The sequence below is a fragment of the Sander lucioperca genome, chromosome 1, assembly GCF_008315115.2.
Source record: "Sander lucioperca isolate FBNREF2018 chromosome 1, SLUC_FBN_1.2, whole genome shotgun sequence".
In the NCBI taxonomy this organism is placed as follows: Eukaryota; Metazoa; Chordata; class Actinopteri; order Perciformes; family Percidae; genus Sander; species Sander lucioperca.
In genome coordinates this window covers 5768133-5781420 of record NC_050173.1, presented here as the reverse complement: position 1 = coordinate 5781420, position 13288 = coordinate 5768133, and the positions used below count along the sequence as shown (strand labels likewise).

The following is a 13288-nucleotide window of genomic DNA, read 5'->3' as shown; positions in this document are numbered from 1 at the left end:
CCCTGCAGTCCTGCAAAGTACCTCTAGGGGGACACGTACCCCCTGCAGTCCTCCAAAGTACCCCTAGGGGGACACGTACCCCCTGCAGTCCTCCAGAGTACCCATAGGGGTACACGTACGCCCTGCAGTCCTCCAGAGTACCCCTAGGGGGACACGTACCCCCTGCAGTCCTCCAAAGTACCCCTTGGGGTACACGTACCCCCTGCAGTCTTCCAGAGTACCCCTAGGGGGACACGTACCCCCTGCAGTCCTCCAAAGTACCCCTAGGGGGACACGTACCCCCTGCAGTCCTCCAGAGTACCCATAGGGGTACACGTACCCCCTGCAGTCCTCCAGAGTACCCCTAGGGGGACACGTACCCCCTGCAGTCCTCCAAAGTACCCCTAGGGGGACACGTACCCCCTGCAGTCCTCCAAAGTACCCCTAGGGGTACACGTACCCCCTGCAGTTCTCCAGAGTACCCCTAGGGGGACACGTACCCCCTGCAGTCCTGCAAAGTACCTCTAGGGGGACACGTACCCCCTGCAGTCCTCCAAAGTACCCCTAGGGGGACACGTACCCCCTGCAGTCCTCCAAAGTACCCCTAGGGGTACACATACCCCCTGCAGTCCTCCAGAGTACCCCTAGGGGTACACGTACCCCCTGCAGTCCTCCAACGTATCCCTAGGGGGACACGTACCCCCTGCAGTCCTCCAGAGTACCTTTAGGGGGACACGTACCCCCTGCAGTCCTCCAGAGTACCCCTAGGGGGACACGTACCCCCTGCAGTCCTCCAGAGTACCTCTAGGGGGACACGTACCCCCTGCAGTCCTCCAATGTACCCCTAGGGGGACACGTACGCCCTGCAGTCCTCCAGAGTACCCCTAGGGGTACACGTACCCCCTGCAGTCCTCCAGAATACCCCTAGGGGGACACGTACGCCCTGCAGTCCTCCAAAGTACACTGTAAGAAATGATTCTGTGGCCATGTAGATTTGAATTAATGTATTAGGTAAAATATATTCAATATGATTGTGTTTTTGATTTTGAGGCAAATATTTAATTAAATTTCAAATAAAAATGTTTGGAATAAAATCCAACCATTGTAGTTAAATAAAACATAAGCATTATATAAATAGAGAGAATGTTGAGTGTTAGAAATTGTTAAAATCACAAATAGTTGTGTGCTATGGTGTTTTATCCTATTAAAGATAGTTAGTTGTGGGTTAATTGTTGTAAATTTACAACCATGAGTGAGAAGGGTACGAAGTTAACAGGGCTCCCGTTCTGAAAACACTTGCAGATCAATTCGGCCGTAGCGTTCTCTGCGGCGTTGCACCGGTATTATGGTATGTAAAAAATTCATATCATATGGGAAATTAATATCCGTATACCGGTATACTGCCCAGCACTACTACAATGAGTCGAAAGCATAAAAGTGAATTGCTAATAAAATTCTAATTTGAGTATTTGTTAAGTTCTGTACTTTCTGGGCCATAGACTAGTTATTCCTAAGAAAGAATATTTAGATTGAATTCATTGCATTGATTAAATTCAAATCGATGTGCAGATTAATGTAGATGATTATTACTCAATTATATATCATTGATATGTAGAATAAAAATAATTTTTATTAGTACTATTTACACATTAGGGAGTTTATCTTTTTCAAATCAACTCAATATTTTTGTTTAGGTTATAATTAATTCTGTACTGTTTTCTATTCAAATATACTCATATTAAATGGATAACTATTAATTCATATTTACTCAATACCAAACCATGTGAAATTTAATTAATAATATTGCTTGTAATCTGTTGCCTTGAGTAGATATGGTGTATCTTTTCTTACAGTGTACCCCTAGGGGGACAAGTACCCCCTGCAGTCCTCCAGAGTACCCCTAGGGGGACATGTACCCCCTGCAGTCCTCCAAAGTACCCCTAGGGGGACATGTACCCCCTGCAGTCCTCCAGAGTACCCCTAGGGGGACACGTACCCCCTGCAGTCCTCCAGAGTACCCCTAGGGGGACACGTACCCCCTGCAGTCCTCCAGAGTATGCCTATGGGGACACTTACCCCCTGCAGTCCTCCAGAGTACCCCTAGGGGGACACGTACCCCCTGCAGTCCTCCAGTGTACCCCTAGGGGGACACGTACCCCCTGCAGTCCTCCAGAGTACCCCTAGGGGGACACGTACCCCCTGCAGTCCTACAGAGTACCTGTAGGGGGACACGTACCCCCTGCAGTCCTCCAGTGTACCCCTAGGGGGACACGTACCCCCTGCAGTCCTCCAGAGTACCCCTAGGGGGACACGTACCCCCTGCAGTCCTACAGAGTACCTGTAGGGGGACACGTACCCCCTGCAGTCCTCCAAAGTACCCCTAGGGGGACACGTACCCCCTGCAGTCCTCCAGAGTACCCCTAGGGGGACACGTACCCCCTGCAGTCCTACAGAGTACCTCTAGGGGGACACGTACCCCCTGCAGTCCTCCAACGTATCCCTAGGGGGACACGTACCCCCTGCAGTCCTCCAACGTATCCCTAGGGGGACACGTACCCCCTGCAGTCCTCCAGAGTACCTTTAGGGGGACACGTACCCCCTGCAGTCCTCCAGAGTACCCCTAGGGGGACACGTACCCCCTGCAGTCCTCCAGAGTACCTCTAGGGGGACAGGTACCCCCTGCAGTCCTCCAAAGTACCCCTAGGGGGACACGTACCCCCTGCAGTCCTCCAGAGTACGTTTTTCAAGCCTATTTTTCCTGGCGTTTTTTTCATTGTTTTTGCCACTTTTTCCGATGTTTTGTGGCTGTTTCTATGATGTGGTGTCCAACTCAACGTCACTGAGGGCCAGCCTCAGTGACGTTGAGTTGGACACCCCTGTACTAAACAGTATCTTTAGAAATAAATACATTTGCTGTTGCTAATAAGCAGAATGCGAGCGGCATTTCTGGGAGAGGTAACTGAATTTCTTTCCTTTTTCGTACAGCGTGTACGGATGTTTTGTGCCCTCTATGTTGCAGGAGAAAGAAATTTCTGTGCCTTTTTTTCGAGCAAAATTCAGCCTAATTTAACAGGGAAACTTCTTCATGTCATGTGTTTGTGTTTGTGTTTACAAAGATTCATAATCTCCTGGTTTCTGTTGTTTAACTTTCTTAAAGCGTAAAGCAAAGAAAACAGACCATAATCACATCCATCTATCGCCCAGGCAACAGCTCTTGTTTGGCTGTTAAGACTTAAAACTGCATGTTTGTTTATAAACTGCTGCGTAGTTTAATCTGTAATACATCATAGTTTATTAGCTGATTATAAGCTGTGTGTGTGTGTGTGTGTGTGTGTGTGTGTGTGTGTTGGCGTTGAGACTTGTCGCTGCAGATTAACAAGAGGGAGGTTTCCTCTGACCTTTGACCCCGCAGGGTCAATTGTCTTGTTCTGTGTCAATTGACCTGTCGCTCAGAGACACACACACACACACACACACACACACACACACACACTCAGAGACACACACACACACACACACACACACACACACACACACACACACACACACACACACACACACACACTCAGAGACACACACACACACACACACACACACACACACACACACACACACACACACTCAGAGACACACACACACACACACACACACACACACACACACACACACACTCAGAGACACACACACACACACACACACACACACACACACACTCAGAGACACACACACACACACACACACACACACACACACACACACACACACACACACACTCAGAGACACACACACACACACACACACACACACACACACACACACACACACACTCAGAGACACACACACACACACACACACACACACACTCAGAGACACACACACACACACACACACACACACACACTCAGACACACACACACACACACACACACACACACACTCAGAGACACACACACACACACACACACACACACACACACACACACACACACACACACACACACACACACACACACACACACACTCTCAGAGACATAGACACACACACACACACACACACACACACACACACACACACACACACACACACACACACACACACACACACACACACACGCAGACATTGTGAGTAAAGGCCAACGTATCTGAAATGTTGCATATTTGAAGTTTTATTCCAATAAAGTTGTGAATAATAATCTTCATTTTCCTTATTACACTGTCAGTCATCTTCATCATCATCATCATCAACATCATCAACATCAACATCATCAACATCATCAACATCATCATCAACATCATCATCAACATCATCATCACTTCTTTCCACCTTCTTCCTCAGTCGATTAACAAAATGGCCGTCGGAACGGTTGCCTCTGCTCTGCGCATGCTCAGCACACCTCTGCAAGGAGGGCAGGGCAGGTATCTCTCTCTCTCTCTCTCTCTCTCTCTCTCTCTCTCTCTCTCTCTCTCTCTCTGTGTGTGTGTGCGTGTGTTTGACAGCCAGAGACAGACACTCCCAGCTCACGCCTTCAGCCTGCAGCACGCGGCGGTAGTTGGAGGAGACACCGACTCATCAGAGCCCCGCAGCCCGGCCGCCCTCTGCCCAAATCCGGCTGCGTTCTGGAGGATCTGCGCTGCACTTTCCCGGAGATTTAACACCACTTTTATTGGGTTGTTTTTTTTATTTTTTACACCCATGCACGCGTTTACACAGGTTCAAGAAGACTCAGGTGTGAACACAGGTGTGAGGAAACTTTAGCCGCTTCCAGGTGTAGAATTATTTTTGGGGATTTCTGACGTTTTTGTGAATTGTTTTGTCTCTTTTGGGAGTTATGGAGAAACTGGGAATCTGAGCGACCCAAAAGTCCGCGGAACTGGACTAAACTGGCCGCCGATTGGTCCACATCTTCCCCATCTTCCACCCCGGTGTAGCTCCCGGTGCTTCGGTACAATGTTCCACCACAGCAACACCAAGAAATGTTTCACCATAGAGTCTCTGGTGGGGAAGGAGGCGAGCAGACACGGCGGCAGCTCCGGGGACGAGCCCATTCGGCCCACGGCGCTCCGGTTCCCGGAGTCCCTGCACCCCACTGCCGTCTTCGGCTCGTGCTTCCAGGGCAGTGGCGGGCGGACTCTGTACTCCGCGGGGCCCGACATGGTGCTCCAGGAGGCCGGGGCGCACGGGCTGCAGATGCCGCCGCAGAGCTTCTTCAGCCCGCAGCACCGGGACGCGCTCAGCTTCTACCCCTGGGTGCTGCGGAACCGGTACCTGCACGGACACCGCTTCCAAGGTGAGCCCGCCGCCCGGGGGTGCACTTTAGCATACAGTATAGTAATATTTGTGCCTCATTCTTGCGCATGTGATGGCAAATTTTGAGCACCGAAAAAATATTTTTTCTAAGCACATACATTATATTTAGAGAACGATATTAAAGACATTTGTCAATCGTTACAAATTCTGAATTTATTAAAAGTTAACGATCACTTTAAAAGCTTTGGAGGCTTTAGGAGAATGGACACGGAGTTAATGAACACGACGACCTGATCACAGTACTGAAATCAGTACTGCAAAATGCATTTTAACTTTATATTATTTATATATTTCACATTTTTCCCCGCGAAGGTTTGTGGAAGATTTCTACGTTTTGGCGAAAGATTTACGCTTAAAAAATAAAATAGAAAATAGCCTAATATAAATAATAATATGCAATTTCATATATTTTCAAACGTTTATCATCTAGGCTATATATATATATATATATGCCTATATATTTCAGAGGTTTGTGGAAAATTAAGACGTTTTGGAGAAATGTTTTAGGCGTCAAAACCTCCAGAAAATATCACGTTTAAAAAGAAAAAAAAAAAAAAAAATGGTATTTCATATAATTTTGGACCAGACAGAAAAAGGAACATTTAGGTTAGAATAACAAACATGTCCCAGTAAAATATGTCCTCCTATAAAGCCTTGTGGGAGATTTAGACGTTTTGGAGAAAGAATTACGCGTCAAAAAGTCCAGAAAATGTCACGTTAAAAAAACTAAAAACAAAAATGCAATTTCACAATATTTGGGCCCAGAGAAGAGAGGAACAAGCAGACAGGCCGGGCGGTCCATTTAGTGAGATGTGATGCCGTTTAAGCGACTAATACTCCAGAAAATGTCCCGTTTTTAAAAAAAAAAATGCAATTTCACATCATTTTGGAGCGTTCTATGTTTCTGTTTCTGAAAGGTTGATAGAGAGATAATTCTGTTCTTTCTATTTGTGAACGTGCACATTCCTCTCAGTTCATAACTTACTCTCTCTGATCCCGAACAGCTTCTGGAGACATCCGATGTTGTTTGACTTTACGCATTATGTGCATTGTTTTGGCTGTTGAACCCAAAGTTACGCCCTTGCTTTATAATATTATTATTATATATTAATCCTCCTGTTGTCCTCGGGTCAAATTTGACCCGTTTTCAAAAGTTTCTGTATCAAAAATGTGTTGTTTTTTTTTAACCAAATTGCCCAAAAATACCACTGATGGTTCCATACACGAAACAGGCTGTGATTATCCATCAACATACGTTCTTCTGATCGTAACTACTAGTCAAAATAATTCATAATTTCTTAAATATATATATATATATATATATATATATATATATATATAAAATCAGAAATTAGGTATAATTTAATATAAATTAGGTGTATTGACCATGAATTCAAAAAAGCGTTGAAAAAAAGTGACACATTTTTGGGCAGTGGTGCCTATGGGGTTCAGGAAGGGATCTTGGGACCGGGAGGTCGCAGGTTCAAATCCCCGGACCGGCAGGTTAAAATCTGGGTGGGGAAAGTCAAAGAGCAGCTTGTCCCTCCTTCATTACCACAACTGAGGTGCCCTTGAGCAAGGCCCTTAACCCTCAACCTCCCCAGCGGAGCTGCTCAGTTGCAGCAGATCAGACTGTGTGTGTGTGTGTGTGTCTGTGTGTGTGTGTGTGTGTGTGTGTCTGTGTGTGTGACACGTATCACACTGCTACAGTCAGCAGCTGAGGTGCTGTTAATTTTTTGTCAACATTTTAAACTTTTTTTCAGGTTTTTTTTTAAATATATATTTTTAGTTTTTCTACGATGATTTTGTTGATTTTTTTCAGCTTTTTCCAGTGTTTTTATGATTATTTTGTGACATTTTGTCGATTGCTTTTCATGTATATGCAACGTAATATATTGATCAAACAGTACATTTATTTCAAAATTGAAAATGTTATGCAAAATTATGTGAAATTGCATCTATTTCATTTTAAAAACAAATGACATTTTTTTGAGTTTTAGACGCCTAAATCTTTCCTCAAAATGTCTCAATCTTCCACAAACATTTAGGAGAAAATTCTGCATCAAAACTAAACTAAGTCAACCCTCATGTGACCAAAACGGTGTGAAATTGCATTTATTTTATTTAAAAACGTCACCTTTTCTTGAGTTTAGGAGCCGAAATCTTTCCCCGACAAGGAATGAATGTGGAACTGTGTGAATGTGACAGGTGAGAAGTTGTTCTCAATCGACTTACCTTGTTAAAAAAAATAAAAAATAATAATAATAAGTGTAAACCTATAGTGGTACTTAGTTGGAATGAAGATGGCTAAGAAGATCTAACACAAAATTGGGTGATAATTTATACGTTATGCTCTATGAACAGGCAAAACAGAGAGAGGACAACAGGGTTAATATATTCAGAGTTTTTCCTGTAGACGTGGACGAAGTTTCCAGTTCTTCACACAGAAACAAAAGTGCAATTTGACATCATTTGGGAGCGTCATGTGTGTGTGAAAGGTTGGATGGAGGAGGTGATTAGAGAGGAAAGACTCCGGTCTGAGGGACGGAGGCCGGGTGGCTCACACATTTACAGCCCAGGAGTTTTGGAAAGATTGAGATGTTTTCGGGGAAAGATTTTGGTCCCTAAAATCAAGAAAATGTGACGTTTTTAAATAAAATAAATGCAATTTCACACCGTTTTGGACCAGACGAGAAAGAAACACATGAGGGTTGACTTAGTTTAGTTTTGATGCAGAATTTTCTCCTAAATGTTTGTGGAAGATTGAGACATTTTGGGGAAAGATTTAGGCGTCTAAAACTCAAGAAAATGTGACGTTTTTAAAATTAAATAGATGCAATTTCACATAATTTTGCATAACATTTTCAATTTTGAAATAAATGTACTGTTTGATCAATATATTACGTTGCATACTGTACATGAAAAACAAATAATCAAAATGTCAGAAAAAGTCACAAAAAAGCTGGAAAAAACCATCGGAAGAAATCAACAAAAACGTCGTAGAAAAACTAAAAATATATATTTTAAAAAATAATAACTGAAAAAAAGTTTAAAACGTCGACAAAAAAGTAAACAGCACCTCAGCTGCTGACTGCAGCAGTGTGATACACACAGTCACACACACACACACACACACACACACACACACACACACACACACACACACACACACACACACACACACACACACACACACACACACACACACACACACACACACACACACACACACACACACACACACACACACACACACACACACACAGAGTCACACACACACACCACACACACACACACCACACACACACACACACACACAGTCACACACACACACACACACACACACACACACCACACACACACACACAGTCACACTCACACACACACACCACACACCACACACACCACAGTCACACACACACACACACATCACACACACACACACACACACACACACACACACAGTCACTCACTCACACACACACACACACACACACACACACACACACACACACACACACACACACACACACACACACAGTCACTCACTCACACACACACACACACACACACACACACACACACACACAACACGACCAGTGTACATCTTTACACGTGCAGCACAAACACACACTTAATGCCAACGCACGCACACACATTTTTTACTGGAGTTACCGGAAACTTTGCTGCTCTAGGGGGAAACACACACACACACACACACACACACACACACACACACACACACACACACACACACACACCTCTTTACTGTTGCATAAAGCTGGAAGAAAGGTGCCGATGTAATGGTTCCCAAACGCAGCATGCAAACGTTAACGGCGCGTTGATTAAATGTTGTTTAATCGTTCCAGACCTCCGACCTTAAAAATGTTTCCGATGCGAAACCTTTGAGTGAAACGTTTGAGAACGTTTTGGCGGCAAAAACTCAAGAATAGTGCACGTTTTTTAAGAAAAAAAATGCAATTTCATCAAAATCATTTCATATACAAGTGTAACATTTTCTATTTTGAAATAAATTTACTATTGATCAATATATCATTAGGTAGGTTGAATGTACATGAAAAAAAAATTATTAACAAAAAAACATTAAAAAAAATCAACAAAAATGTTGGAAAAAAATGTTTCGAAAATCTACGAAAACATAAAAAAGTAAAAAACAAAACATTAAAAAAGGCAAAAAAACATCTGTGAAACAAGGGTGGAAAAAATCATCAAAGACATTGAAAAAAAACCTGAAAAAATTGCAAAAATACGACAAATAAATACTTCAGATGAGAAACTTTTTGAGGGAAACGTTTGAGAAAGTTTTGGCGAAAGATTTTGGCTAATGGGAGGATGAGAGAGAAGTTATCTCAGGACACTTTATCATCTTCAGGGGTCCAAAACTCAACAAAATGTGACGTTTTTCAAGAAAAAAAATGCAGTTTGAAATGTCAAAAAAGCGACAAAAAAAGCAGAAAACAAGAAACAAAAACATTGTTAAAAAAAATTTCGAGGAGAAAACTAAAACTAAACTAAGTCAACCCTCATGTGACCAAAACGGTGTGAAATTGCATTTATTTTATTTAAAAACGTCACCTTTTCTTGAGTTTAGGAGCCGAAATCTTTCCCCAAAAAGGAATGAATGTGGAACTGTGTGAATGTGACAGGTGAGAAGTTGTTCTCCATCGACTTACCTGGATAAAAAAAAAAAAAAAAATAATAATAATAAGTGTAAACCTATAGTATGTTATAGGACAACACAAGGGTTAATATATTCAGAGTTTTTCCTGAAGGTGTTTGGACGATGTAGACGTGGACAACGTTTCCAGTTCTTCACACAAAAACAAAAGTGCAATTTGACACAAAAGAGACAAATTAAATTGGAAAAAGGGTCAAAAACATTGTTAAAAAAAATCGCCCAAAATTCAGAAAAAGCGATACAAATATTTGGATAAAAAAGACGGTTTAAAGAAGGAAAAAAGGCAGCAATATGTCGACACAAAAGAGACAAAAAAAATCTGAAAATAAGCAACAAAAACGCCCAAAATGTCGAAAGGAAAGTGACAAAGAAGTTGTAAAAACAGACAGTTTAAAGAAGGAAAGAAGGCAACGATATGTCAACGAAAAAGCCACAAAGACGTCCCAAAATGTCGAAAAATTTATTATTTTAGAGCAACACAACGTTGGGAAAGTTGGAGCAGATAATTACAGACACACCGTGCAGCTCATTCCCCCCCCATGGTCCTAATTTATTCACTTTCTGCCCAAAACGGCTCGGAGATTTAGGGAATACTGCTCGTCTGTGTTTGTGTTTCCAGCTTCCTCCAACTTGATTTCTCCGCTTTAAGAAAGTCCCGTTAGCCGCACTTTGTCCCGTAATTAAAACATGGAAATGTTGTGTGAAGCTTTTAGTTTAAATGCAGAATATATATTATTATATTATAATATAATTATATATTATCTCTCATATGAAGCTGCTCAGTCAGAAAACTTCTGGAAACGCTGGAAAAAAAACAGCTCAAAATGTTGGAAAAGAGACAAACACTTGGGGAAAAAAGACAATATAAAGAAGGAAGGAAGGAAGGGAACGATATGTCGACACAAAGCTACAAAAAACCCACGAAATAAGCACCAAAGACGCTGTAAAAAAAAGCCAAAATGTTGAAACAGCGAAAAAAAACATTTGGATAAAAATGACAATTTAAAGAAGGAAGGAAGGCGACGATATGTTGAGAAAAAGCTACAAGAAAGCAACAAAAAGATTGTTAAAAAATGTCAAAAATGATGTAAAAAAAGTGACAAAAAAGACGTTTATAGAAGGAAGGAAGGCAACAAAATGTCGACAAAAAAGTGACAGAAACGTAAAAGTTTTTAATATGTTGATAAGCACCAAAAAAAAGAAACGCTGTAAAAAAAAGCCCAAAAAAGTGACAAAAAAGTTGTAAAAAAATGTCCAAAATGATGTAAAAAAAGTGACAAAAAAGACATTTAAAGAAGGAAAGAAGGCAACAAAATGTCGACAAAAAGCTACAAGAAATCAGGGATTCAGGGGTCCAAAACTCTACAAAATGTCACGTTTTTCAATTAAAAAAACAAGAAACAGGAACACAGGATTGTCCCCAGTGTTGGATTAATAAAGTCTATCTTATCTTAACTTATCTTACACAAAAACATTGTAAAAGAAATGTCGGAACAGCAACAAAAACTTGGAAAAAACTGTTTAAAGAAGGAAAGACGGCAACAAAATGTCGACAAAAAAGTGACAAAAACTCAGAAAAAAGCCACGAAAACGTAAAAAAACCGCCTAAAATGTCGGAAAAGAGACAAAAAGTTGGGAAAAAGGCAACGATATGTTGACACAAAAGCTGCAAAAAAGCAACAAAAAGATTGTAAAAAAAAATGTCCAAAATGATGTAAAAAAAGTGACAAAAAAGTTGTAAAAAAAGACAATATAAAGAAGGAAGGAAGGCAACGATATGTCGACACAAAGCTACAAAAAACCCACGAAATAAGCACCAAAGACGCTGTAAAAAAAAGCCAAAATGTTGAAACAGCGAAAAAAAACATTTGGATAAAAATGACAATTTAAAGAAGGAAGGAAGGCGATATATTGAGAAAAAGCTACAAGAAAGCAACAAAAAGATTGTTAAAAAATGTCCAAAATGATGTAAAAAAAGTGACAAAAAAGTTGTAAAAAAATGTCCAAAATGATGTAAAAAAAGTGACAAAAAAGTTGTAAAAAAATGTCCAAAATGATGTAAAAAAAGTGACAAAAAAGACGTTTAAAGAAGGAAAGAAGGCAACAAAATGTCGACAAAAAGCTACAAGAAATCAGGGATTCAGGGGTCCAAAACTCTACAAAATGTCACGTTTTTCATGAAAAAAACAAGAAACAGGAACACAGGATTGTCCCCAGTGTTGGATTAATAAAGTCTATCTTATCTTAATTTATCTTACACAAAAACATTGTAAAAGAAATGTCAAAACAGCAACAAAAACATGGAAAAAACTGTTTAAAGAAGGAAAGACGGCAGAAAAAAAACCATGAAAACGTAAAACAAATGCCTAAAATGTCGGAAAAGGGACAAAAAGTTGGGAAAAAGGCAACGATATGTTGACACAAAAGCTACAAAAAAGTGACAAAAAATGTCCAAAATGATGTAAAAAAAAGTGACAAAAAAGTTGTAAAAAAAATGTCCAAAATGATGTAAAAAAAACTGACAAAAAAGTTGTAAAAAAAATGTCCAAAATGATGTGAAAAAAGTGACAAAAAAGTTGTAAAAAAAATGTCCAAAATGATGTAAAAAAAAGTGACAAAAAAGTTGTAAAAAAAATGTCCAAAATGATGTGAAAAAAGTGACAAAAAAGTTGTAAAAAAAATGTCCAAAATGATGTGAAAAAAGTGACAAAAAAGTTGTAAAAAAAGATGTTTAAAGAAGGAAGGAAGGCGACGATATGTCGACACAAAGCTACACGAAAAACACGAAATAAGCACCAAGGACGCTGTGAAAAAAAGCCAAAATGTTGAAAAAGCAAAAAAACATTTTGATAAAAATGACAATTTAAAGAAGGAAGGAAGGCGATAATATGTCGACACAAAAGTGACCAAAACATGGCAAAAAGAAACGCCCAAAATGTTGAAAAAAAGCTACAAAAACGTAAAAAAAACGCCTAAAATATAGCGTAAGCGACAAAAAATGAGAAAGAAAAAATTCCAAAATGTGCAAACGTGGACTTCTTGAATCGTCCAAAACCTCTGTGGTCGGAGCACAAATGATGTAATCGGAAATGTCAACAACAACAACAACAACAACAACAACAACAACAACCCCGAATCCCGTTCTTTTAAAAATATTTCTCTTTTCATATTTTTTACACTTTTGTTAATTTGATGAAATGGTGGTGGCAGTAGTTCAGTCAGTAGGGAGCTGGGTTGGGACCAGAGTATGGAGGTGGACTGGTAGCTGGAGAGGTGCCAGTTCACCTCCTGGGCACTGCCAA

The 13288-nt window shown here is 40.8% G+C and overlaps 1 protein-coding gene across 1 annotated transcript in view; it reads left to right on the top strand.

Annotated features, from left to right (window-relative positions):
* The first annotated feature begins 4491 nt into the window (after window positions 1–4491).
* emx3 (empty spiracles homeobox 3) overlaps window positions 4492–13288 on the top strand; it is a 35980-nt gene continuing 27183 nt past the window's right edge. The window contains exon 1 of the mRNA XM_031317214.2: window positions 4492–5267. Within this exon, the coding sequence (XP_031173074.1) occupies window positions 4928–5267 (340 nt within the window). The 5' untranslated portion in view covers window positions 4492–4927. The remainder of the gene's footprint in view (window positions 5268–13288) is intronic.